The sequence below is a fragment of the Harmonia axyridis genome, chromosome 4 (genome assembly GCF_914767665.1).
Source record: "Harmonia axyridis chromosome 4, icHarAxyr1.1, whole genome shotgun sequence".
Classification (NCBI taxonomy): Eukaryota; Metazoa; Arthropoda; class Insecta; order Coleoptera; family Coccinellidae; genus Harmonia; species Harmonia axyridis.
In genome coordinates, this window is record NC_059504.1 from 777,462 (window position 1) to 804,607 (window position 27,146).

General features: G+C 35.6%; 2 protein-coding genes across 3 annotated transcripts in view; one reads left to right on the forward strand and one right to left on the reverse strand.

Moving 5' to 3' along the window:
- LOC123677916 (ABC transporter C family member 10-like) overlaps positions 1-27,146 on the forward strand; it is a 68,803-nt gene that overhangs the window by 13,619 nt on the left and 28,038 nt on the right. For both annotated transcript variants that reach the window (XR_006747154.1, XR_006747155.1), the window contains 2 exons: positions 4,993-5,158; positions 12,456-12,618. The gene's annotated coding sequence lies outside the window, so the exon portion shown is untranslated. The remainder of the gene's footprint in view (positions 1-4,992; positions 5,159-12,455; positions 12,619-27,146) is intronic.
- The window catches only part of LOC123677915 (protein vestigial), a 39,467-nt gene continuing 24,552 nt past the window's right edge, over positions 12,232-27,146 (reverse strand). Inside the window, exons 4-5 of the mRNA XM_045614654.1 lie at positions 17,991-18,305; positions 12,232-12,511 (exon numbers count right to left, since the gene is read on the reverse strand). Coding sequence (XP_045470610.1) covers positions 12,462-12,511; positions 17,991-18,305 — 365 coding nt within the window. The 3' untranslated portion in view covers positions 12,232-12,461. The remainder of the gene's footprint in view (positions 12,512-17,990; positions 18,306-27,146) is intronic.

Sequence of the window (27,146 nt, forward strand, 5' to 3'; positions counted from 1 at the left end):
TATCTAAGATCTGTAGTTCTTAAAGCGATTCTTTTATGGTATCATATTTGGAATAAAATGATTTCCACCTGAAACATGATATACCGGGTGGTTCAAAAGTCTGGAAACGGTGAATTTATTTCGCGCACAGGTGAAAAATCGAAATGCTCATACTGAGGTCTTTAGTAATTTCGCCCGAGGAATCGAATGGGCCCATCAGATTTTGTTTGGGCCCAAAAGAGCCTTATACGAGATATGTGGCCCAAGTTTGAAATTTCAAATGCAAACCCATCTTTTTTTCGGCCCTTTTTGGGCACTATGCAGCATTTTTTGTTCAAAAATCCGGGAACGTTCATTCAGACCAGGATGCAAAAATTCATATTTTGATACTGAGGTCTTTTGTAATTTTTCTCGTTGTATCGATTGGGTCCATCAGCCCATCAGATCGTATAAGGCTCTTTTTCACCCAAAATCTGATGGGCTCAATTCATTCAACGAGAAAAATTAAAAGGACCTCAGTATCAGAATATAAATTTTGCATTCTGATTTGAATGGACGCCCCTGGATTTTTGAACAAGATTTCGTCAACACTACAGGTTACAGCAGCAATTACCCCAGTTATTTTCGAGCGACGCACACGGTTCTGATTCTTCACATCACTAACTTGTTCCAACAACTCAAATTTTTCTACCAGTTCAATTATTGCCGACCGAAAAGGTGCTTCAGAACTACCCAAAAGTGCTTCAGTTTTGAGTAATATGACTGCAAAATTTTCACCATTTCTATAGTGAATTTCAATGCGTTCCTGAGGCTTGTATTCTTCCATTCTTAGCAATTGCGCAGTTTTCACTTGTCAAAAAACAACAGCTTCAGAAGTGATAGCTGAGCAGATATCGGACTCATCAAAACGAAACCTCTTATTGGAAAACTCTTTACTAACACTCTCGTTGAAATTTTCTGTTTTGGTTGCCAAGTTACAAAAATTGGATAGTAGTTTCCACAGATAAAAAAAATCATTCTACAAATTCGAAGAAAATAAATTTGCTCTCCTCGATTCTGGCTAGACAATCTGTCCACTATAAAACTCGAGTCTTATCACGATAGAATCAATCGGTTGAGTTTGGTTAAGAACTCACCGACAGTAGAAGGAATGCTTGTAAATCGATTCGTTCGGCTGATACTCTACTGCGTTGAGGCGATATTTTAAATTCTCTCGAACACTGACTTTTATGGTTTTTTTCCTTTGGGTTGGTCAATATCGATCGGAGATTTTCAATAACTTAAACCCTTCTACATATATTGGTTGTAGAACTCGTGAGAACTGGTGCTTCCTACTTTATTTGGTTTATATTTTTCAGAATTCCACCTCGGATCAGCTTTAGGTAGGGAATCATTTTGAAATTAGGCGATCAATAAAGTTCATCTGGATTTTATTAGTGAATGGCTCAAATTATTTCTTCTTCTTTTATAGTACGTGTTCTATCAGTTTGGATATGATTTCTGCTGATCTCATCTTATTTACTCTAACTGAAACATTTTTTATTGAACTACAACTAAATTTGCCGGCTACTAGATTCTCCTTGTTCCTTTATAATTTCATCATTTATAAAGGGTTTTCCAATAGAAATGACAATTTAAAATGGTTATAGTGCATTTGAAAATCCCAGAATTTCATATAAAAATTATAATTTTCGCCTTCTTTCGAATGCAGCGATTGCAATTCCACCACGTACTCCGATGGGCCGCTAACATAATTTCTGTCAAAGTGACGTCAACCCTTATGCAACTTTTCAGCGATTGTCAGAGTCTCATAAAAATCAGTTATACTGACATTAACTGTCAGATAATATTACGGAACCTGGATCAACGATGTTTGTGATAAATTTTTTGTTTTTAGGAATTTTTCCTGAAATTTCTGAAATGCTCTGACCTCCTCTATAATTTTTTTTTCATATATTTAATAGTTATTTGGGGCAAAGACAGATTGAACAACAGATCGAAAACTCGCATTTTATCAAAGAATAACACAATAATTCGATAAGCCTTTTATGTTACCTTTGAAATCCTAATATGATAGGAATTTCTGCTTCTATCCAGCGTTATTGTCGAGTAGTGTATATCGTTAGTACCTATCCGATCTTTATTCCTACGGTTCGTGAATTTTGAAAGGATTTAGCAGCAGGGAAGATCTCTCGACACACCGTGTTGAATGTTTCTGCTTCTTAAACTGGCGTTAATTAATCGTGTTTACATTTTTAATAACTCGCATCACATTTAAATTGTTCGTCATTATGAATATGTCTTCGTTTAATAACAATACTGATTTCGTCTTGTTCTGGTTTATGTTTTTTTAAGAAAGTTTTTTATGAAAGAAAAAAGATTAAGTTTGAATGAATATCTTAAACGTAATTGTATTTTTTTATTGAAAATAGAAACGTATTATTTGAGTGAGCAATTTGTCTTATGTGTAAAAAAATGCAAACTAGGTACTAAGTCGACAGTTAGTATAATTACTAGAGAAACGATGTTTCTACTTCTTGTTTTTGAATATGACAACATCGCAGTCGAAACATTTTTTAGATGATAGTTAGAATGTTATATTAGAATATTATGTCGACCATGAGGGCAATACATTTATAATAGTAGGTAATCTCTTAATTTTAAATTCTTCAGTTTATTGATGTGAAACTTATCAGTTCTTTATTTATTTTTGGATTTCTCAAAATATTTCTCCCTTGGTCTTCTTTCAGGTTCTTCCCTTGTATTTTCCCCTATAGAATAAATTTTTCATGAAATTTTTCTGTCTTATTTTTTTCAATTTTCATATTCCACTTTTCATCAGTTTCCACCTTTATTTCATGTCTTATCTTTCTCTATTAGCCTAGTCTCTTTTTCTCCTTCAGTTCTACATCATTGAAAGTTTCAAACTATTTATATTTTAGCTTTCTTCTCAATCTCTACCTCTTTTCTTTATATCACTTGCTCCTGTCAGTATAAACTTTATGTTGATTATTAGCAGCTAATTTTTTGTTCTGCAATTGCGAAATTTGCTTAGGTTATACTTCTTTTGAAAACTAGGGATTACTCATTTTCGTTTTTAGTTCAAGAATCGCATTTTAAGCAATGTAACTCGAACAAATTTTCGATTGTCCGAATTTAATTAATTTTTTTCGTGAAATTAATCCCTATTTTGGACCGGGAGTGATAGGGACAAGGTTGTATCAAATTCATTACTCAAAATTGCTAAGGGTGAAGTTTGTTCAATAAGAGTTGAACCTAGGTAGGTATATCCATGAAAAAAAAGTCGTAATTCTTGCTATACAAATGTTATCTATACGTACCTTCATAGAATAGATATGCGGATTAAAAATACCCACCTTTCTTCTAACAGGGTTCTGGAACAGCATCCTTGTTTACCGTCGGGGGACGTTCAAGATGTCATTAAGGCTGAAAATAGTGTGTCAATAAATTAGAACACCCCGATTTATCTCCAACCACGTTTTCACATCCAGACAATATATACTTCGAATGTTATTGTTCAGTTGTTCGGAAACAAACACTTTGACTTATTTAATATTGCGTTTACTTTTTAAATCATCGGTAACGGTTTTGTGAGGGGATTTTGTTGAATTTCGGTGGTGCAAGGTTTCGTTTTACACTTGGCGATGGAAATTTGAACGAGGCAACATGAAAAGAGTGAAATTTTATACCGTGTCGAATTATTTCTTTTATTTTGCTGAATCATTGAAAATTTCAGAAGAGTGTTTTATACCGGCAAAATACCATGGCAAATGCTCGAATTTTTGTGGAAAAACTTTTATATTTTATTCATGTTGTCAAAACCAACATTATGGTTCAATTCTTATGCCATAAAGTCAGTTTCCTGGCCCCCCTGAGATTTTGATTGCCTCATTTTTCAACACAACACCCTCAATATAACTTTCTCAATCCAAAGGCAAAGAAAAAAGGAAAGTGATGGATTCACAACAATTTTCCGGTTTTCAATGGCAATCATGGACGCCTTATCGTTTTTCAATAATTTTCATTTTGCCCCCCTGAGAAAAATTTCTGCGGGCGCCCATGGTTAAAATCACAATCCTTCTAAAGTTTCTCAATGAAAGAAAAGGGATCATTTGAAGTTTCGAATCTAATTTCTAAAAGGGTTTTAAAATATGGCGCGTTAAAATTCACTGTGTTCCCACAGTAGATAAACCAACTCCAATCAAACTGTTAATTATAAATAAAAATTTTTGAGATTCCAAAGAAGCTAAATACCTCATTAATGATCGAAAATAGGATGTCATCTTTTCAATTTTTCATCCAGTAAACATAAGTTGGATACACATTCAGTTCATTGGTTAATCCTTAATTTTTTAAATTCAAAGAATACATCCCAATTCTTCCGTTTTATAATCCTGTTATGTCACAATTTGTATCGATTATATAAGCCATATCAGTCCCGGTTTTGGGTCGATTAGGTAGAGTAAGCCAGCTAAGTAGGGAACATCGGATTTAATACCTCCAGTCTAAACATAACCAACCTATCAACATATTTGCCATTCCTCTACATATCTCGAACTGTAATTAATTAAATTTCAAGCATCGTAATCTTCCCTATGGCATTCATCGGGCTTACCATTTGGGTCAATTATTGGAATAGCCGTGTACAGAATGATTATTTACCTGAATATGAATCCTTGATAACTTCTGAACATCATTCCCACTCCTACTCATACATAAAATTCAATTTAGAGCAATTTCGCGAATTTCAATAGAAATAACTTGTCTTATTTTCAATGATAGAGAGGTGTTAAATCCAAAAATCGAATATAAAAGAGAATGAGTAGGTAGCTTTCCAAAACTTTTGGAATTCATAAGAGCTAGTTGTATGAAATTTGGTAAAAAATCAAAGAGTTGAGTAAATTCAAATGTTTATTATCTTCATTTGAACCCAAATTATATGAATCAATGGGCATGTAAAACCTTAAGATTAATACATGTTTTGTTTTAAAGGTTTCTAACAGGAAGAAAAAAACTGTCATGGTTGAGAAATATACGACAGTGGACTGTTCTAAATTTCGAAAAACTCATAAGAATCGCCGAAAGCAGAAAGGAATATGCCATGGTGATATCTAACCTTCATTGACGGAGAACGCACACTAATAAGAAGAAGAAGAAGGTAACAAAACAAGTCCTATTTTTTAATACGAAGCTGTTCCATCCCGATATAGCATTTACTTTTCATCTTCTCTACAATACGATAAAGTCTGTATTTTTCTGGTACCTAGTGATTCAGCATCCTAGACTTACTTGGAAATTTTTGAGAAATTATGAACTATGTTAACTGTCAAATAAGATCAATATCAGTAAAAAACTATATTATCCTGATATGATATTCATTTCTCTATTTCAGAATCGTCATGATTTCATTACAGTTCTAAAAACAGTGCTGTAATGAACTCATTACAGCATCGTTTTCAGTTATATTTTTCGTCTTCTGGTTGTCTATACTGTCTTCCAATCCTTTTAAATTTCAACAAACGTCAATAATTGTCAATATAATATAATTTGGATATAGTGAAATGATTTGCAACATTATTCGCAATTTCTCTTAATTCTGGTGGTGTTAAATTGATTTCATCAGACATAAATCACGAATTTAATGCGTATTTGTAAATTATTTCAGAATTTTAAACGTACGATTCATAGCCAAATTCCGTAATCTGTCAATTTTCGTAACATTCACACCAATTGCCAAGATAAAGTACAAAAGTCACTAGGATGTATAATCTGAATTTTTCATTGAATTTCGACAATATTTCGCAAAACTTGACTGAAACAGAGAAAATATCGTCTAATTCTCTTTTCAGAAGGCAATTCCAACACTCATGCGTTCCAAAACTCGCTCCTTTATCGCTAGTTTTCGAATTTCACATTCGTGTTGGAATAGAAGCCCATTCTATTACTTGTTTTGAATATACTATCACCAGATTGTTTTTGAAATTATGATGCAGATTGAATCAAAAAGAGTGTTTGATACACATAAAGGGTTTTCAAACAGAAATGATACACTGTGCATTATTTTTTGACAATTTTTATGTCATTTGGGTTCAGTAAGTTATGCCATTTGGTCATGGAAAGATACAAGCTTCAACAGCGTTTAGAAATTGTTTAGAATTCAATTAATCAACTTTTTAAATCGCTACTTACCTAAAACTGCATCTGAGATTGAAAATTTGAAGATAATAAACGATATAAATAGGAACCACTAATTCTCACGAGTTTTCCAAACAATATAAAAGAGTTTGAGTTATTGAAAAGCCTCGATCGCTAATGACCAACTGAAAAAAATCCTTTGTCATCGGAAATACCAAAACAGAAAGACCGCAAAAGTGTTGAAATCCAAGAACTTCAATCCAATTCGACTTCCTCATACCGGTCGATATTCAAATAGACAACCCGCCATAAATCTTGGCTCGCTTGAATTCAGTTTCCGAAACAAATTGACGTATAGGTCTTAATTACCATATTTCCCATAAAACCAATTAAGGGACTCCGAGCATATGTGTGAATGAGGACCTCTGTCCATCCTGTTGAAGGCAATAATGATTATACCTTTCGGTCTGTAAGGATTTCGGAATCGCTCGATCGCAGATGTTCTACACTTGAAGATGAGCTGAAAGAGAGCCCGAAATTTCGGGGTTGATGGGATGTTGCAACATGTACCGAACGTGTAGGCGTTCACACGAGGAACATCAATCAACCTGTGGAAACGTTTATATCTTGTGTTACATAACTCGACTTTCGCTCCCTTCGTTCCTCTATCCAGGAAGGGAACTAGGGTTTGCTCATTCCATTCTGGAAAATAAAGGCCCCTTCGAAACGATCGATGTTTCGAGCTTTTCTGATTCATGTATACGACTCTGGGTTATTATTTTCGATAAGGAGGCCCTGGAATCCTTTGAGGAAAAAAATTAACCTACCCTGTAAGTTCCACGTTTTGGAATTTATGGAATTCAAAAACATTCAAAATTGTACGGGGTTGGCAAATTTCGATGTTTTAGCACTACAACTTTTAAACCAGAGGAGATAGACAAAATCTGATACCCCATTCTCGGTCTCTTCTCTGAGAAACTAACAAGGGTAATATTCATTTTTGGCCACCTTCTTTTGTTTTCGAGTTATAAGCGAAAATTGGAAAAATGGCGATATCGAAAAACATTTATATCTCCGCTAATACTGATTATAGAGCTCTGAAATTAAAACTTTATACAGGCACTTTTTTACGTAGAATCTAGTGGCGTGCTCGTATTTTCAAAATGGTTTTTAATTACGAAGCTATGACCAAAAGTTATGTTTTCTTCAAAGGGTAACACTAGATTTTTGTGCCATTTTCTGAAAGCTTAATTTTTCCTGATTTCAAAAATATATAACAACACGCCGAGAATGGGGTATCAGATTTTGTCTATCTCATCTGGTTTAAAAGTTGTAGTGCTAAAACATCTAAATTTGCCCACCCTGTACACTAAGGTTTATTTATTTCCTTCTATATCGAAGAATATTCCAAATTCATTAAGATTTCAATAAAATTCGACTTATAAAATGAAAAAAAACTCTGAAATCGAACTTGGAACTACGTGCTAGTAGGAAGATATTCAGAAAAACTAACAGCAAGGATTTAGCAGTGAAAAATATTGTATGTAGCAGAATCATGATATTACACATTTGGAATTTCCTCATTTTGTGTACCAGTCAATTTCTGCAGATATGAATATTTCAAAATTGATTCCTCGTTTTTTTGCCTTCAAAATTCTCTAGCTGGAAAGATTAATGGTGATTTTTGTACTAAATTTCAATCTAATAGCTTTTATGTAGCTCTGTTAATAGAGCAACCGATTTCTCCAGTAGTCAATTGTCTTTGATAGTTGATGGAAATATATTAAATTGATATTAAAAATTAGTTATTCTAGTTTCCACTATTTTATTATATAAATAACTATAGGTTCGCTAAACAGTAGCTTTTTTAATTTCATAAGTCGCTTTTTATTGGAAGCTCAATTTCGAATATTGTTCGACATTGGAGGAACTGATCAATCATTGAGGGAAATATGCAGAGCTTGTATATTCACACCCAAAAGTCGAAATACGAGACGACAACTTCGAATGTTTATTTACACGATAGATTCAGACGATAAAAAAAGAATATATTTTCGGAAATATGTGCAATAAATCTTATAAATTCGAATCGGGTTCAGATGCTTGATCTACCAGGGAATAGTTGCAGAAGACCGATTCACATAGTGTGAACACTAATGGATTTCACGTGTAGTTCTGCATTGAACAAATTCAATCAGAAGCCGAATCTGCATATTTCTATCATGAAAAGAAACACTTCAACAATGTTTGGAAATTGTTTTATCAAAATCAGTGCTCATTTGTAGATACTGAGAAAAATTTAAGAAGAATTTATGGATGACATTATTCTGCAGTTAATCGATTCACTATTCATCGTATTTCAGAGAAATTTCAAAGTGGTAGGTACCAAGTACGGCCAACTACTTGGTACTAGTACCCTTGTAACATGTCAAGAAAATTCACTTTCAAATTTGTCTGCAATACAACGAATTGTGAGAAGATTAACCGAAAAATGTCTTTCGTAAATTCTTGAATTTCTCTCGAAATGACCAATAATTTTATAGAACAATTTCTAAAGGTTCTTGATGCGTGTTTCTTTTCATGATCAAATAACATAACTTACTGAACACAAATAACATAAGAAATTTCAAAAAGTAATACACAAAGTTGCCAGCATAACCATTTCAGATTGTATCATTGCTATTGAAAAACCCTCCATTAGGTGATTGTTTTCGATAGTAATTCTCCAACGAGAATATTTTTTCAATCTTTCTTATCGAATGCAATAACCACGCAAATTCTATATTATGGTTTATTTTTTTTTCTTTGTCACAAGTTGACACTTTCAGAATATCTTGAAGCTAGTAGGTAAGTTCTAAAAAATTATGTTGGATGAACAAATCTCTTCACGCAGTATATAAAAGGGTCAAAGTAGTTATTTGAGTTTTGGATAGAGAAAAAAGCTGGTCGGCCCCAAATCGAAAAAATTCTATGATTTTCATATGAAATTTGATTAGTTTTTGATCAGATATTCGTTAATTACATAATTCAATATTACCTAATAATTTGATCAATTCAAAATGCCTCGAAATAATTCACCAAACGTCTTTAATACAAAAATAAAAGTTATTACAAAAAATATTCAGGGTCACATTACCTGCGTTATCCATTTAGTACCCAGATAGATCTAAATTAGAAAGAGACATTGGCCATAAAGGTATATGACTTATAATTGAGTCTTCTCAGGAACCCTTATTTTGCAAGAAGAAACTCTGGCTGTCTGTATGTGCATTCACGTGGTCTAAGGACCCTCAAAGGGGCAAATATATGCAGATTACAAAGGACAGTCATGCTAAAGAACTTGGAAACATACAACTACAGTTCTTCTCTGGCCTGGGAGGGCATAAACAACATCTCGATAAGGAGAACAAAAATGACTTTGTTATGGGTTCCAGGGTAAAGAGGTGTTAAAGGCAATGAGCAAGCCGTTGAATTTGCTACAATGGCATTAAGGGTTACACCAGTATCACCTTAATCTTTTCTTGTATTTGGAAAAGAACAATAGAAGGTAGCAGTAGATACACCAATGAGAGCTCAGATATAAGAGGTCCTTCTGCGCCAGAAATTTTCCAAGTGAAAAGATTTGTGGGATTTCTTCTGTCCTACATTGAAAGAGCTTATAAAGATGCAACGAACTTAGCTTCGACTCACTCTTTTCGAGACTACACTGTGGATGCAAGTATATCTTATGTGCCACTTGCGTCAATCAACAGATTGCAGCTCTGTTATTCGGACATGTAATCTGCTGAACACATATTGTGCAATTGGGCAGAACTGGTCAGCCTAAAAAGCACTCTTCAGAGCAAGCCAGTTTTTAAATCTTTACGATCTGATAGCAGCCAAGGTTCTCATGGACGTTATCAGTTTTGGTAGAAGATCTTGTTGGCTGTTGTTTAGCTAGCATAGTAAAGAACAAAAGATCAAGCTTATCTCAGTTTTGAAAGGTTACTTTTCAGCCAATAGACCCCATCATTTGAACTACTGTACGTTTAGTATCTACTAAGTGTGTAGTCTGCATTCTTCGCCCAAAAAAGTTAAAAAAAAAGTAGTTAAAAACGCCGGGAATTAAACTTAGGCCATCCCGTATATATGCCCAAGCCACCAACATCCCCGTTAATGAACCCCGCAAAATTTTCATGGGGAAGATCATCCACTCCAGTTAATTTAATCGGAAGTGTTCCGGAGACTTGTCTTATACAGAGACTTGGAAAGTTCGCAGCGCCTTCTTCGCAGTTGCCGAGTTTAATTACGCCAACGCTCGATGATGAAGTATTGAAATTAATTGCGCGATTCAGAGAGGGACTAATCGATAGCGTCAGCTTTATTATTGGCCAGGAACGGGTTATTAGACCTCCTTGTGTATTACGCGGGTGGTAAAAGGGTTGGGAGTGCAATCTTAGCCTCGGTTTGGTCTGATACTGCGGTTGTGAAGAAAGGTTCTGGGCTTTTTTAGAAGTGGTCTTTTAACGCCTTATCGCATTATTGGGGATTCACGGCTTGGCTTGAATTTTAAGCTACTTGGCTTGAGCTTCTTGACTTGATTTCAAGTCTAGTAGTAGTTTTTCAATCTCAAGTCAAGTCAAGTATTTATTTAGCAAGTACTTGAATCATATCAAGCTACTTCATTTTTAGCAGTTTTATTGTATAGTGTCACATCTATAAAAAAAATGATGAAATGAAAAGGAAACTTTCAAAAAAACTTTTTTTTATTAAACTTATTGTATAAAAGAACCGAAAATAACAACTTTTTTGAAATAGAAACATAAATTAAATCACTATGAATTATAACAAAATGAAAAAATAAAAAAAAATAAAGTGTCTTAATATTGAGAAACCTCCAGGTAGTTGGTTAAAATGTCAAGCTACTTGGCTTGATGAATCCCTACGCATTATGCCTATGTATTTCCAAGTGTAGCTGATCGTGCCAATTTTCGTGTCTTTATCAGGCATAAAATTAAAAAAAAAACTTTTCTTGGCTTGAGCTGGAATCCCAATAATTATTATGGATTAATACCCCTTCAAAACTCACATTATGCATTTTTCGCGCATATTTCCAAATTTGATCGAAACTACCTGAAAATTAAATATGCTTGAGCTATCTATTAGGTCTCAATTTAACAAAACACGTACTATTTTGTCACTAAAACTGGATGATTTTACAATTTCTATCTGATTTATTTTTTAAATTGACACTTTCTCTTTTGAAAGTAGGTTTTATTGTAGCCTCTTCATCACGGTATGCCTTTTTCCATGCCTATTTTAAAGTCTCACTGGCCTTGCCTGATACCTATTCTCAAGCCTTCATAAGGAATTAAATGAAATATGGTCTATTTTCCTGACAAAGATTATTTCCCAATTTTCAGGATAAGCAAAATATCAAGGTAGGACTTGATTCTGTCCAACTCCTTCAAATATTGTGCCTTATTGGTGCCTTTTTCCAAGTCTCACTGTTGTGCCTATTTTAATACCTTTATTACGATTGAATTTCTTTATTTAACCTTGAACAGGGTGTTATAGAAATTTATATCTGACTTATTTTTGGCATTGGTAACATTGTCAACAGGTTTGACAATAAAATGACCTTTGAAAGTAGGTTTTATAGCTGGTTTCTTTTCGGTAGTACAAGCAAAATTTGCATTTTGAGATCAAGTTTAATTTCAGTCGTGATCTTTCAACCCCTTGGCCCTTATAATATTTTGCCTCATTGGTGCCTCTTTCCGAATCTCACTCTCGCTTCGTGCCTATTCTTACCTTTATTAGGTTTAAATTTGTATATTTACCCTGAAACAAGGTGTTATCGCAATTTTATTCGACTTATACTTGATAAGGACCAATGTTCAAGATGTTCGCCAAAAATGTGTCTTTTGGGAGTAGGTTTTCTGCAGTTTCAATTACTCCAGATAACACCACTTTCTACTTTAGAATTCATATAACAGATCAGTTACTTATTGTCCTTATTTTTTCAATTAACTCAAAACTCCTTCAAAAATTGCCAAAACCCATAGCCTTATCAGAGGCGATTGTTGCTCAAGTAAGTTCATGAAAAAAATAATACAATTTAATAATATTCAATATTTAATACTTGAATTATCATCATTAGTCGTTATATTACATAATCTGTTTTCGGTTGGAGGAACATTCATCCATTATAGATATACGTTTATAAATTACTCGTCATTTCTCGAAATGTCCATCTCACAATTAAATATTAACAGTTTGTACTTTTTACATATTACACTTTAAAATCACTTGTGTCACTTTCGTTTTTATTGTTTATACAGCGCGTCTCAGAACCAGTAGATCTCCTTCGACGAATCTTGGACCTGGGCTTCCAAACCTGGAAATAAAGAAAAACAAAATTAATATCTCGAGAAAATACAAGTTTAGATGAATAGTGAAGATCAAGGATTTCAGAATTCCAATTTGAAACATTTTACATTTCTGGTAAGATTTTTATCTCAATTTATCAAAATCACTCTTGTCATTTATTGGATTTAAGCCAGTCTCGTTACACCTTTTACAATTCAAAGGCGATTGAACCGATTTTCGCGAAAAAAATTGACTAGACTATACAGGGTGTCACACTTCAGGGAATGTTTCTGCATGAAAAAAATAATGACAGCTTGCTATATAACTTTTCTTCGCAAACGCTTCTGACTATTTACTATTGGGGATTTTATGAAAAAAAATAATAACGTGTATTTTTCATTTTTTTTAATAAATTACCTATTAGATAGTTCTCAACAAGAATTAATTGAAGTTAAGATGTTTTATTCCTCTGCATGAACGGCGGTTCATACGAACAAAGTCTTGAGAGAATTTTGTCATAAATTGAATGAGTAATTCAAAAATGATTTTCAGTTTGAAAAATCTCAGTGGCGTACCATTTTTATCTTTCATAAACTTGAGAGTAATAAATAAATAGTCAGTTTTTAAGAAAGACTTTTGCGCCCCGTATCTCGGAATATGAAGCATTTGTGAAGATATAATAATAATAATAATAATAAGTTTATTCGTTCCAAAACTGCAAATAAACTTAAATAATATAATATGTTATATAGAAAATTGTCTTAAATTTTTTCATACACAATCACCTCCTACATTTTGAATTCCAGAAACCAGAGAAGTTTTAACCAACTTGGCAAAAGTAAATTTTTAGAGACAAAATTATTTAAAGTTGCAAAATATATGTAGGTTGACGTCATTTTGATAGACTGTCGATCACAGAATGCGGTGGGATTAAAATTAATCCAGAAAGATTGTTCTGAATTCGAAAGAAATATACGATTTCAAATTAAAATAAACATTATGTAAATTTATTAGAAAATGTAAATGTAATTATGGGAATTCGATAGGAACTGAATAATTTCCACCGTAATAAAGCTCACCAAATGGATGAAACTATAAATTTGATGTGCCCAATAGGTACCTAAATTGAATTCTGAGCTATAAGTGTCACCTATGTGATCTACTCTTAACAGGGACTACTTTGTCCTAGGTTTCCTCCGGTCAATCACAAAACGACGAATAAAATCGGACCTAGAACAGCGCCCTGGGGCACCCCAAAATTTTAAAGAAGGCCATCGATCAGACGATTCCCACGACCGAAAATCTGTCCGTGGCTCGTCGGTATGACCGATATGACAGCCGGCTGCTGCCATATTGAAGAGGAGGCGAGAGAGACGTCGAGGGGACGGAATGACAATTAGAGCGAGCGGCGTCGGAAGATGCCGCGCCGGGAGGGAAGGGGGCACCAGGGCCGCTTCCATTGGCCGACAATGGTCAAACGGGTTATTGATTTCTTACGGGCGGCCCGACCCGCTCTCTTGACGCTATCCGTAATAATTGCACGCTCGGCCTGCCATCTATACGACGACGACGTCTCTGCCATTCGCGGGGTTGCGCATTTTTATCCTCCTTTTTGGGATTCCGTTTGGGAGGCCTGCCCTGCCCTGCCCCCCCGGTCGGACGACGGTGGTGACTGGTGGTTGAGATTGGGATTTGATTAAAATCGCCCGAGAAGGACGGGGAAGACGTGCTGGAGTTTCATAGGTATACAGGGTGTCCCAAATTCGATGCATCTCGAGGACTATACGCTCTATTAGTGTGACGTCACACACCGCCATTTTTGGTTCTCCTGTCAGTGTTCGGAATCCAAACAAATAAATTGTCATTCAAATTAGTACGGTGTCGTTGAAGGAATTGGCTTATTTTCATAAATAAGAGTATTTGAGCAACGATTTCAGTGTTAATTGATAGACAGAAGGAACGAGGTTGATACCAGTAAGATTGAATCCTGTCCCAGATTTTGTAAAAAGCCGTGTTTATTAGTTGAACTTCAAGTTCGAACTTACTGGCATTAATCTTGTGCCTTCTGTCTATCAATTAATAGTAAAATCGTTCCTTAAATAATTTTATTTATCAAAATAAGCCAAACGTACTAGTTCGAATGACAATTTGCTTGTTTGAATTCCGAACACTGACAGAAGAACTAAAATGGCGGTGTGTGACGTCATCACTAATAGAGCGTATAAGACTTGGAGAAAAAAATTCAAGAACCGCCCAGATATCTTTTTTCGAAATAATAAAGTATCAGAAAGCCGATTGTAGATGTCTTGATTCGTTCTAGAGTTACAGGGAGGGCGCTTCTAAAAATTACTTTTTCAAATATTTCGCTATATCTTGGTTTTATTTCGGTATATTCGAAAAATCTTTCGGAAATTTTTATGATTTATATGATACTCATGACTGATCATAGAAATCAATTACTGTTTCAGAGATATAGAGCAGAATTGGCGTTTTTTATATGGGACAACCTATATTTTTCAAGAGATTTTTAGTCGCAGATTTGGCGAAAAGCTTCCCGTTACTGGTTTTTCGAAAATATCATGCGTTTCACAAAAGATATTGAGTTTTTCGACTTCATTTTTTTGATGCGACACCTAATAGGTACATAAATATTTTTCATTTATTTCGAGATTTAATTCATTTTGTGTTTATTCTTCAATTGAACACAAGTAGGTATCTAATATATCTATTTCAAAAACATTACTGACAAAAAACCAAGATATAGCGAAATATTTGAAACATTGATTTTTCTGTAATCCACTGTAACCCGAGAACGAATCAAGATATCTATGTTCTGCTTTCTGATATCTCATCATTTCGAAAAAAGAAATTGGGTGTCCCATAAGATTCTTCAGTGAGCATCGAATTTAGAATACCCTGTACATACTTTTCTCTGGATTCAGTATGGGACGATAGTAAGTGTAATTTTTGTTATAAATTATTCAACTCTACCATAGGGGGTTCGTGGAGAATTTGTTATTTAATCGTCAGGTTGAAATGAATTCAATCGTATAGTATATCAAAAGTCACTTGAAAATTTGGCCAGATGTCCTTTTGAAGTGGATACAGTGATCCGCTAAATACCGGGCTTCCTTTTAAATTATTGTTAGGCCATAGTATAAGGATATTCCTTATACTAGGCAAAGTAAATTCACTGGTCCCAAAGGAATTTCTGGAAATTTGGACAAATCTTGTATAACCAAAATATTCTTGGTTCCTCCAAGTGACTTTGGATAAACTATAACAAGAAATTTAACGACAAAATTATTTTCTCTAAAGTTTTTGTTTGTTCTTTTATCAAAACATTCTGGGCACTCCCCTCAGGCTGAGGTACAGAGGCATTTTGAGCCACCCTTATTGATAATCTTTCCTTAATAACCTGAATTTTTCCTTCAAATCAATAAATAAAAGACATCGTTATTATTCAATGAAAAGTTTCCACCTCAAACGAAAGTAAATCTACAGTTTACAACTTATAATATAAAATCCATAGGACAGACAAGACGTAAGTTCAAAACTAGATTCTAGACATTTGCATAACGGTCAAAAGTGTTTTCTCCCTCTTTTGTCTTTTTCATATATCATTTTTCTTATACCTTAATTCATTTGAAAACACTCTGTACCATGACGGGATACAATAAATTTGAGGGGATGACACTTATTTTGTATTTCTTTGTCCAATTTCTGTTTTTTTTTATATATATATATATATATAAAATGGTATAGTTTAAATTCCTCACTTGAATTTAATAAAATAACGAGACAGTTCTAAATATCGAATAAGCAATTTCCTGGTTGTATCGATGCACACCATTGCCGATGTTGAGCAGACGGGCGTAGCCGCGTGCATCAGGAGAGCCAAGTCGGTAATCGAACAAAAGGAAATGTCGGAAACAAAAAGCGATTCGGTAACCGAATGGGCCCAATTAGCTGTCGGTAAATTCCTTTGTTGAATTCGTCTATTCGTCATTTTATTTATTATACGGCCATCGGACAGACCCATCTGATCTCCCGACTGCGTAATAAATATTTCTACTGGTGTTTCTATTTGGTTTTTTATCTCTCTATAATGTTATAAAACATCTACCGGCACTTTGATGGCCTCATTCCTTCTACACCAGTCAAATCAAACGCTGACATCTGAAGAATTTATAGGAGAAGATGGAAAAAGGCGATCTTTTTTGTACAACACTGTTGGAAAGTGATCCCGATTACCATAATAACTGAAACGTTACGAATAATCTCATGGTTGGACTCTCGTTGAAGATGCCAATTATTCAGCTGAAGGATTCTCGGAGAAATACTTATTATTGATTAAAACATACGTTGCTCGAGATGTCTCATTCTTATTAAATCGATCGACGGCAAAATATAGACGTTCATTATAACAGTTGCGAAACTTTTAATATCTCATATTGATTATGGTCTTTCACGTCAACTACACGGTGGACCAATATCACTCCAAGAATTCAAATGTTTGTCCTGTGATGAAGATTTTAATATAAATGCTAATTCGTTGGGTTAGCTACCTTTGTGGCCTGTATGTTTTGACATATTCGAGCGCCGTTAACAGAAAGCAGTGGAAATGTTGAATATAAAAGGAAGAGTATTAATTATAGTTGCATGACTGATGTCAATCCATATCAGCTGAACTTATTCTCCCGCAAACACGCAATCTTTCTATGCTGATTAAACCAAACCTAAATCATCGTAGAGTGAGTAAAAGGCGAACCTTACTACGTCCCCAGGCGTGAAAGAAATCAATAGAATGGTGATGATTGCGAAAGGAGAATTTTAAACTAAAAACACTACAACTTGTTCCTCTACTGCTATTTCGAGAAAAACGCCAGAAACTAGGCAATTAAATTAAGCTAAATCTGTCATCGCTAAAAAGTAACCATCTTCGGAAATATTATATACGAATAATTAAATCAACAGAACAGTTTTTAAACGTATTTTCGGTATTAGTTCTAAATAATAGGACAATAGAAAAGTCCCTGGTCTACCATAGTAAAACACATTTTTCTGGCAAAATTCGATTTTATTATTCAACATAGTTCGCCTTCGTGGGCGATACAGCAATTTTAGCGATCTTCTAACTTTTCGATACCCTTTTTGTAGTACGATTTGTCTTTCGCTTCAAAATAGGCCTCAGTTTCGGCGATTACTTCTTCATTGGCGCTAAATTTCTTTCCGGCGAGCATTCTTTTGAGGTCTGAGAACAGGAAAAAGTCGCTGGGGGCCAGATCTGGCGAATACAGTGGATGCAGAAGCAATTCGAAGCCCAATTCATGCAATTTTGCTATTGTTTTCATTGATTTGTGACACAGCGCATTGTCTTGAAGAAACAACACCTTTTTTTTTTCAAATGGGGAATTTGAGATTCCTCTTCACTAATGCCAAACTAAAAAAAACTGACAAACCCTTCGGACTTGCTGCCAATTCACAAAAAACAAAACGACCCTCACCTGACATGGTAGGATAGGAAGAGTAAGGTGAGTCTATCGAGGGATGTTGCCAGTCCATCGCCTTGCAGGGAGCGTGGGATCCCATGTGTAACCTAGAGCCTGGCAGCAGAAGACCCCCGTATTGGGCGGCCATGTTGTGGTGGTGATAGTCGTGGACGGCCCGATGGTGTTGACTATATTGGTACCAGGCGTCCTGATGGTAATGTTCTGAGTACAGGTCGGCGGTGTTGCTGTGGTGACTACTCCCACTGGCACCGCTGTAGTGCTGACTGTTCCAGAAGGAGGGGGGGAAGTTTCGGGCTGACATCGGCGAATCTGAAACAGAAATTTGAGATTTTACATTTCATTGCTTTATGTTGACTATAATTATATATCTACAATAAGAAACAAGGTTAGATAAACTGCAGTTCTTATAGGTAGTTCTAGTAAGCCAGGAGATCTACCTTGTCCAAAGATATATGGACCCCACAGATCTATATACTACACCAAACTTTGTAGCGTATACATATTTGGCCTCTACTTCCTTAACATTCAGTTGATCCCCAAATCTATCTTGATTTGATCTTTCCATTTTGATCTTGGTCCTTCTTCACATATGGTGTTCTCATCCTTTCTTGCTGAAGTCTGCTTCTGCTACTATGTCTCGTTCTTTGATCTTATTTTTCAATTATGTTTGATTCTTCAAGTTCAGAAATGTCCATTAGGACACTTCTTAAGCTTTAGATTCTTAAGAGTGAACCATATGTAACCACGGGTCTTTTTAGATCACATTTTCAAGTTCAGAAATGTCCATTAGGACACTTCTTAAGCTTTAGATTCTTAAGAGTGAACCATATGTAATCACGGGTCTTTTTAGATCAGATTTGCTAAAAAGAAGCAATCTTCTTTTGAATACTCTGGTTAACAATTCCCAAGAAGATCTGACAACATGAGAGGGTTGGCTATTACTTCGTGAGCATTTAGAATTGGTTTGCCCAGAAGTGTGATTTTTAGGTTGACCAGTTCTGGACATTTGCACTGTATGTGTTCAGCTGTACATGTCCGATTTGCAGAACCTACAGGATTGGCAGATATGAAACAATAGGTACGTTGTACATCAAGGGCTTCTGCCTTAAAGGCATAGGGTCCTGATTCAGGAGCTTGAATATCCTTAATATATTCCACTGTAGACACCAGTCGGTTAAATTGATATGTATCATTTTCTGAGACCACAGAAGGCTCAGACGTTCATAAGTTATGTAATCAAGCAAAAAGTCCTTACTTCGAACTAATAATCTCATTTCAACTTCTATTATTTCTATATTTCTGTTGCTTGGAATTCTTCTACTTATTCTACTCCTTCAAAAGTCTTACTATTTATGTGTGTATACAATTTGGCAGTGATTCTTTATTTTTATGAATTCAGTTTATACTTCGTTTAAAAATCAATGCCATTTGTCCTAACGACATATATATACCGACCTATCACAATTTTTCTGTCACCGTGAGATTTTACTGCCGAGTCTATGGGTCTACCTTAAAGCTCATCACCGATAGGAAACACGTCGACAAAAGAGGTCCCCACACCGGTCCGAAGATCGTTTAGCAAGATAATTCCGGGCCCAGTTGAGAGTTTTTCGATTTGAATTCCCCGTACTGTCCAAACGAAAAGTGATAGCGTGAAAATGAGATAATAATATCGGTCTCTTCTTCTTCTTCTTCTCGCGCCCCGTTTCATTGTCGCCGGCCTTTGGAAATAACGAGATACTGAGACACCAGGTAGTGTCGTCGCGATACACAGATCGGTAGATCTTGTATTGAATCTTTTTATCTCCAATCGAACGCTATTGTTTCACCTGGCAATTTTTCATCTTGGCGAAACATCTCATTCCTACCGGGAACGGTGGAAATTAGTCGTTTTCTTTTTGGCGCGTTGTCGACGATTTCCTTCTTGACCTATCCACCTTTCATTATTCCGTTGCATTCCACCTCTCGGGCTTTTCTATGTGGTGTAGAGATGAAAGAGGAGTGCCGCGGTTTTGCATAGGTATGAGGATCGGACTGTATTGAAGATTTATGGGGTTCATAGCGAGAATACGTACGAGGTTTTGATAGTAATGTTTCGTTACTGCGTTTGTGCAATGGGAAATTTTGGTACAAGTCGTCTATCGAAAAAAATTGAGGACTTGATTTCTGCCTTTTGGTGAAGACGTTTTCTTCGAATACACCAGAGATGGAGGTTTCTGGAGTGAAATTTTGGTTGTAGATAACTTTATATGATAAATTAAACTTCGTGGATGCTCAAAACATAAGCCAGTGCATAAAAGAAGTAAACAAAATCAGATCATGGAGATGCATGATAACGGACATCGAAGTAGGATCAAGAATAAAGTATACTAGATGAAGATACTCCGCACCCTTGGATATGAAGCTAACGGGTGTTTTTTTCGAGGTATATAACTTTAAGTTGGCTTTACTGTTCAAGATGGCGACCGATTTAACAGCTGTCGAGTAGTGATTTATTCTCAGTTTGGTTTGGCAATTCATCATGAATAGACTCACGCCTGAACAAAGCTTGCAAATAGTGCAATTTTATTTCGAAATTAATGGTTTTGTGCGGAATACGTATCGCGCACTACGTACATTAGCCATGAAGCGCACTTCTGGTTGAATGGCTACGTCAACAAACAAAACTGCCGCATTTGGAGTGAAGCTTATCCTCAAGTGTATGTCGAAACACCGTTACATCCAGAAAAACTAACTGTTTGGTGCGCTTTATGGATTGGTGGAATCATTGGTCCGTACTTCTTCAAAAACGATGATGGCCAGAACGTTACAGTCAATGGTGATCGGTATAGAGCCATGATTACTAACTTTTTCATTCCTGAATTGAACAACCATGATGTCCAGGAGCTGTGGTTCCAACAAGACGGCGCAACATGTCACACAGCTCGTGCCACAATCGATTCATTGAAAGACACGTTTGGTGACCGCCTAATTTCACATTTCGGACCTGTGAATTGGCCTCCAAGATCTTGTGATTTAACACCGCTAGACTACTTTCTGTGGGGCTATGAAAAGTCATTGGTCTATGCGGATAAGCCGCAAACCCTTGACCATTTGGAAGACAACATTCGCCGAGTTATTGCCGATATACGGCCACGAATGTTGGAAAAAGTCATCGAAAATTGGACGTCCAGATTGGACTACATTCGAGCCAGCCGTGGCGGTCATATGCCAGAAATCATATTTAAAATGTAATGCCAGAAGATTATCTTGCGGATAAATAAAATTCATGTCAATCGAATAATCCATCGTTGTTTTATTGCAATTTAAAGTTCTATAGCTCTAAAAAAACACCCTTTAGAACATCCTCATATTCGTATTCGTGAGATCAAATGGAGTATGCGAATCCAATCGAAAATCAAATCGAATCAATTACGTTCGATAATTTATGCGATCGGCATTGGGAAAAATGAGAAATCCTTGTAGATCTGAGCAAATTCGGTGACAAATATTTCGCCAGCTCATTAAAGCGCAAGAGATTACGTCAGCCGAAACGGTCCATACCAGGCCATCGATAACAACCTGCACCACAGAGAGAGTCTTCTTCTCCTCTCTCTCGTCCAATAGTGTGGGAATCGGGAGCCTCGCCGGCAAAGTCAAAAGAATAATCGACAATATAAAACTTAGGTTAACATTCAGAAATAAAAAAATAATCAGTCACCATTTGGTATAAATCACGTGGTGGAAGAGGCGACACCGAGACATTCTAGCTTGTTTCTCGGACCGGTCAGTGGACAGTAGATCCCCTTTACGAGTAGCGCGTTTCTGTGTTCTTCTTCCCCGCCGCCACCGCCGGCAACTTTATGCAGTTAATGGTCGGCGTAGGCCAATTGGGCACGAATTAATCCCTTTCTGTTGCCCGAGTCGAACGGTCTTGAATTTATTCTCTGCCGGCCTCGTATCGGGTAAGATCGATTCGTGTCACTCTTTTCGGTGTGTTTTCCCACATTCGAGATAGTACGTTTATTGAGTATATTTTACTTAACATTGAAAAACTACTACTTGACTTGAACTTACTTGAACTTATTTATAGTCAAGCTAAAGTCAAGTGCTCGACATCAATTCAAATTCAAGTCAAATAATAGTTTTTCAATGTCAAATCTAGTATTTATTTATTAAGTACTTATCTTAACATTGAAAAACTACTGTTTGACTTGAACTTACTTGAGTTGATTTCAAGTCAAGTGCTTGAAATCAATTCAAATTTAAGTCAAATAATAGTTTTTCAATGTCAAATCTAGTATTTATTTATTAATTACTCGACTTAACATTGAAAAACTACCATTTTACTGATAGACGAAAACTCTAATCGATAATAATAATATTTATTCATTTCTCTCTTCACAAAAAACCTACTTTTCCAAAATTTGAGTGTGTTCTGCCTAAGCTCTCGCTTCTATGCAGATACACACTTCATATTTATGCATAAAGACGACACCTTTCTAAATTCTTTTATAATTCACCTATATTTTTATTTTTTTTTTACAATTCACTCATCCACTGATTTATTATTTTAATACTGACTAAGGAGCAACGCATCTTTTCAAAACAAAAAATAGTATTGGGTTACATCAAATCGTTAATATTTCTGGGTTTTGTGCAATAAAATTGTTGTCTAAGATCGGTAATTTTTAGTGTACAAGAATGTTGCAACACCAAGTATTAACAGTTAGTATTCTAAAAATAGCTTACTAAATGCAACAAGATTATAGCTGCATATAGTTTACTTCCATGTTCATTCAAGTGAACAAAATCAATTCCTAATGTTGTGAGAACTTTGAACTAAGTTGACCAATTCGTTGTCGGATTGTGAAATATATTTTCAAATCCACAATTTTACTATATCGTTATGAATGTATATTATATTGAATGAAATATATTTATTTGAGTGATTCCCGATTAAATATGCAAATTTGAATATTTGGAATCCGATATTTTTCCTAATTGTCCAATTCATAGTATGCAGAATATATTTTATTTTCTGTATCTTCCTGCTGAAATCCAATGTTTGGCAACTTTTGCTCTCCTAGTGTCATCGGTTGTTTCACGTCGTTTGGCGCTCTTGAATTTTGTTTTCTGAATCTTTGACATATTTAGGTATTTATTTCAATATATTTTGAGTAAATATGAAACGTTAATTCCCTATGGGACATAAGAAGTGCGTTCTTTGTGGAGAAACTCGCGAATTGAGTGAAATATCGTATCACTGATATGTTTTCATTTCTGCGCGCTTCATGTCAATTTCGATAGTTCATGCTGGGGACAAATTTTGCTTACCAAAAATGACATATGTCCCCTCTATCTATGTTCATTATTCTGAGATTGTCATCAATTTATGTTAAAGAGAATTTTCTCGGTAAAAGAAACTTTTTCTTTTACATTCAAGGACGTTTTTTCTTAATATCTGCATTCGATCGATCTCATAATGTTATGTTATATTCATTGTTGATGGTTTTACCTTTGCCATAATAATCAATGAACAAAAAAATCATATACGCCTCATAATCCTACATATATGCTATTATAACCTTGCCAGCTGATATTTGAGGTTTGTGTCGTTTTGGACGGTTTTTTCCTACTGCTTTTCACTCATCTTTTACTATCCTTGACTCAGGATTGTACTTGTGAATCCATGTTCCATTCACTGCTACATATCAACGCAAATATTCTGTTTATTCTGCTTAAACAGCTCCAAACAGCGTTTTAAATGCATTGTTGCTTTCGATCAAATTTCTAGCTTATCATTTACAAGTGTTCACACAAAATAGTGAATATACTGCCTTCTGATGTCTTCAACTCCATCTCTATCCCATGCAACTTCAATTTACAATCTGCCAAAAACATTTCGCGGATTTTTTCGATGTTTTCTGAAACATCTGCTGCATTCAAGCGATCAGGGCGTTCAGAATATTCGACCACGTTTAAAATCAAAAACTGTTGTTTTCGAGATAAAAAATGGTATGGCACTGCTGGTGATGATGAAGTGTAAAACAGGAAAAACTGAAGTTGAGTAAGACATAAAGACTTGATGAAAAATATATCGGGTGAAAAAATCACCAGGAAGAAACTATAATAAGACAAAGGAAGGGTTCACCGACAAGGAAATACCTTTAGAAATCGAAAAACAAATTTGTTTGCCGTATTATTCATCCCGAAGGGTCATTGATCAGCGCAAGTTCAAAAAGATGTTGAACTTTCGGTTTCGTATATACGCATTAAGCGAAATGAGAAAAGCTCTAAACGATATTCTCGGCAAGGAATTTGTATTTTTTTCAGAACGCAGATACTGAATTACGTGTCTACACCGGTAGGCAAAAAAGTACTTAATGCGATAAATAAATGTTTGGATTTGTGGTTAACGACAGTGTCTCCTTTTTAAATGAACGAGGAGCGACTTTTCTACCTGCTGAGCGAAGATTTATGACAGCTATAAACATGAATTGTTTATAGGTATATCGCCACGGTTCTGTATGAAAACTGCTCTTTTGACGGTAATTACCGGCTAAATGAATAACTTTCTATTATTTTCAAATTAGACGCGAATGTAGAAATTGCGGTAGACGGCACTGATTTGTGGAAAGTCTGTGCACAGTCATCGATAGATATTCTATGTCATCGAGTCCGTTCACAGTGATTAACTGTGGGTTTCCTAAGAATTTATTAGGAGGTAGACTCGATAGACGTTGTCCTGCCAAAAATACGACTTACTTTTCTGTGGCACAATTGATTTCGACGATATGAAGAGCATGTTATCATCACTGATTTAGTTCCGACGGTTTTCCCATGATTTGCATTTTTAAGGAAATTCACATAATGTTTCTCAAATTTATAAAGGATGTTTTTTACAGCTATAGAACTTTAAATTGCAATAAGACAACGATGGATTATTCAATTGACATGAATTTTATTTATCTGCAAGATAATTTTGTTGCATTACATTTTAAATATGATTTCTGGCATATGACCGCCACGGCTGGCTCGGATGTAGTCCAATCTGGACGTCCAATTTTCGATGACTTTTTCCAACATTTGTGGCCGTATATCGGCAATAACACGGCGAATGTTGTCTTCCAAATGGTCAAGGGTTTGTGGCTTATCCGCATAGACCAATGACTCTACATAGCCACACAGAAAGTAGTCTAGCAGTGTTAAATCACAAGATCATGGAGGCCAATTCACAGGTCCAAAACGTGAAATTAGGCGGTCAAACGTGTCTTTCAACAAATCGATTATGGCACGCGCTGTGTGACATGTTGCGCCGTCTTGTTGGAACCACAGCTCCTGGACATCATGGTTGTTCAATTCAGGAATGAAAAAGTTAGTAATCATGACTCTATACCGATCACCATTGACTATAACGTGCTGGCCATCATCGTTTTTGAAGAAGTACGGACCAATGTTTCCACCAGCCCATAAAGCGCACCAAACAGTCAGTTTTTCTGGATGTAACGGTGTTTCCACATACACTTCACTCCAAATCGACCAAGATCTCAAAAATTAGGTGGTAAGATTATAAAAAAGGTATTTTGGGACGTGCATAGTATATTGTTCAGTGACTATCTCGACGCAGGTATAGCACCATAAACAGAGAATATTACTTAACATTGTTGGATCGATTATTTGTAGAAATAAAAAAACGTTCTCAAATGCATGAAAAATATCTTTCGCCAGGACAATCTCCTTGTCACATATCGATGGAAACCATGGTCAAATTGAACGAATTGAGCTTGATCAGGTGACCTTGTTGAGGAATAAAGTCGAATTTATAAGGGAAAAAAGTGTTTTTACTGGTTAGGGTCAAGACTAATTGAATGAAGTGTGACTTGCTAGCCCTGTAGCTATTATCACCTGTCTAGTCATATATTTGTTAGTGTAGGAGACAGTTTTACCAACCCAACATTTCTTCAATTATCAGCTCCCGGTATTTTTATGAAGTTCAAGAATTTTTCCATCTCGTCTACACACAATAGGCCTACCTCAATATGATTTATTAAGTCACTAGGTAAATATCAACCACCCTATATAAAGCCTTTGATGAATATTCATCGTGTTAATTAGACTAATAATAAAGCATTTCAATAGTGAACATCTGCCTTCTTATCTACTCCCTGAAGTGAGAATTGCATTGTGTGTTGAATGAACTACTGCTCGGCAAGATATATGAGAGAAAAAGCTGTTCCACTAGATGACTACTTCCGAAAACTTCTCAATAATGAATGAGCTTTTTCTGTCCTCAGAACGTTGAGCGCACAGAGAACGAGTCCATTCGATCTGATGGTGCGATTATCGATGTATATTTTCTATTTCGAGATTCAGCTCGTATTCCGCGTTAGGTATGGGACGGGAATATACAGGGTGTCTCGCCAGAAACTTTGTCTACATACTTGGACACAGAATTTTCCAATAAGAGAGTCAATCTTTCTGAAAAATAATTCAATTCAAGTCAAACTGGAAAATTGTTACAGCTTTGAAAATTCAAACTGTTTGTTAAACTAAAGGGTGTTTTCTTACAAGGTATATAACTTTAAGTTGCCATTACTGTTCAAGATGGCGACTGATTTAACAACTGTCAAGTGATTTATTCTCAGTTTGGTTTGGCAATTCATCATGAATAGACTCACGCCTGAACAACGCTTGCAAATAGTACAATTTTATTTCGAAAATAATGGTTCTGTGCGGAATACGTGTCGCGCACTACGTCCATTTTATTTTGTTTAGCGATGAAACGCACTTCTGGTTGAATGGCTACGTCAACAAACAAAACTGCCGCATTTGGAATGAAGCTAATCCTCGAGTGTATGTCGAAACACCGTCACATCCAGAAAAACTGACTGTTTAGTGCGCTTTATGGTCTGGTGGAATCATTGGTCCGTACTTCTTCAAAAACGATGATGGCCAGAACGTTACAGTCAATGGTGATCGGTATAGAGCCATGATTACTAACTTTCTTCATTTCTGAATTGAACAACCATGATGTCCAGAAGCTGTGGTTCCAACAAGACGGCGCAACATGTCACACAGCTCGTGCCACATTCGATTTATTGAAAGACACGTTTGGTGACCGCCTAATTTCACGTTTTGGACCTGTGAATTGGCCTCCAAGATCTTGTG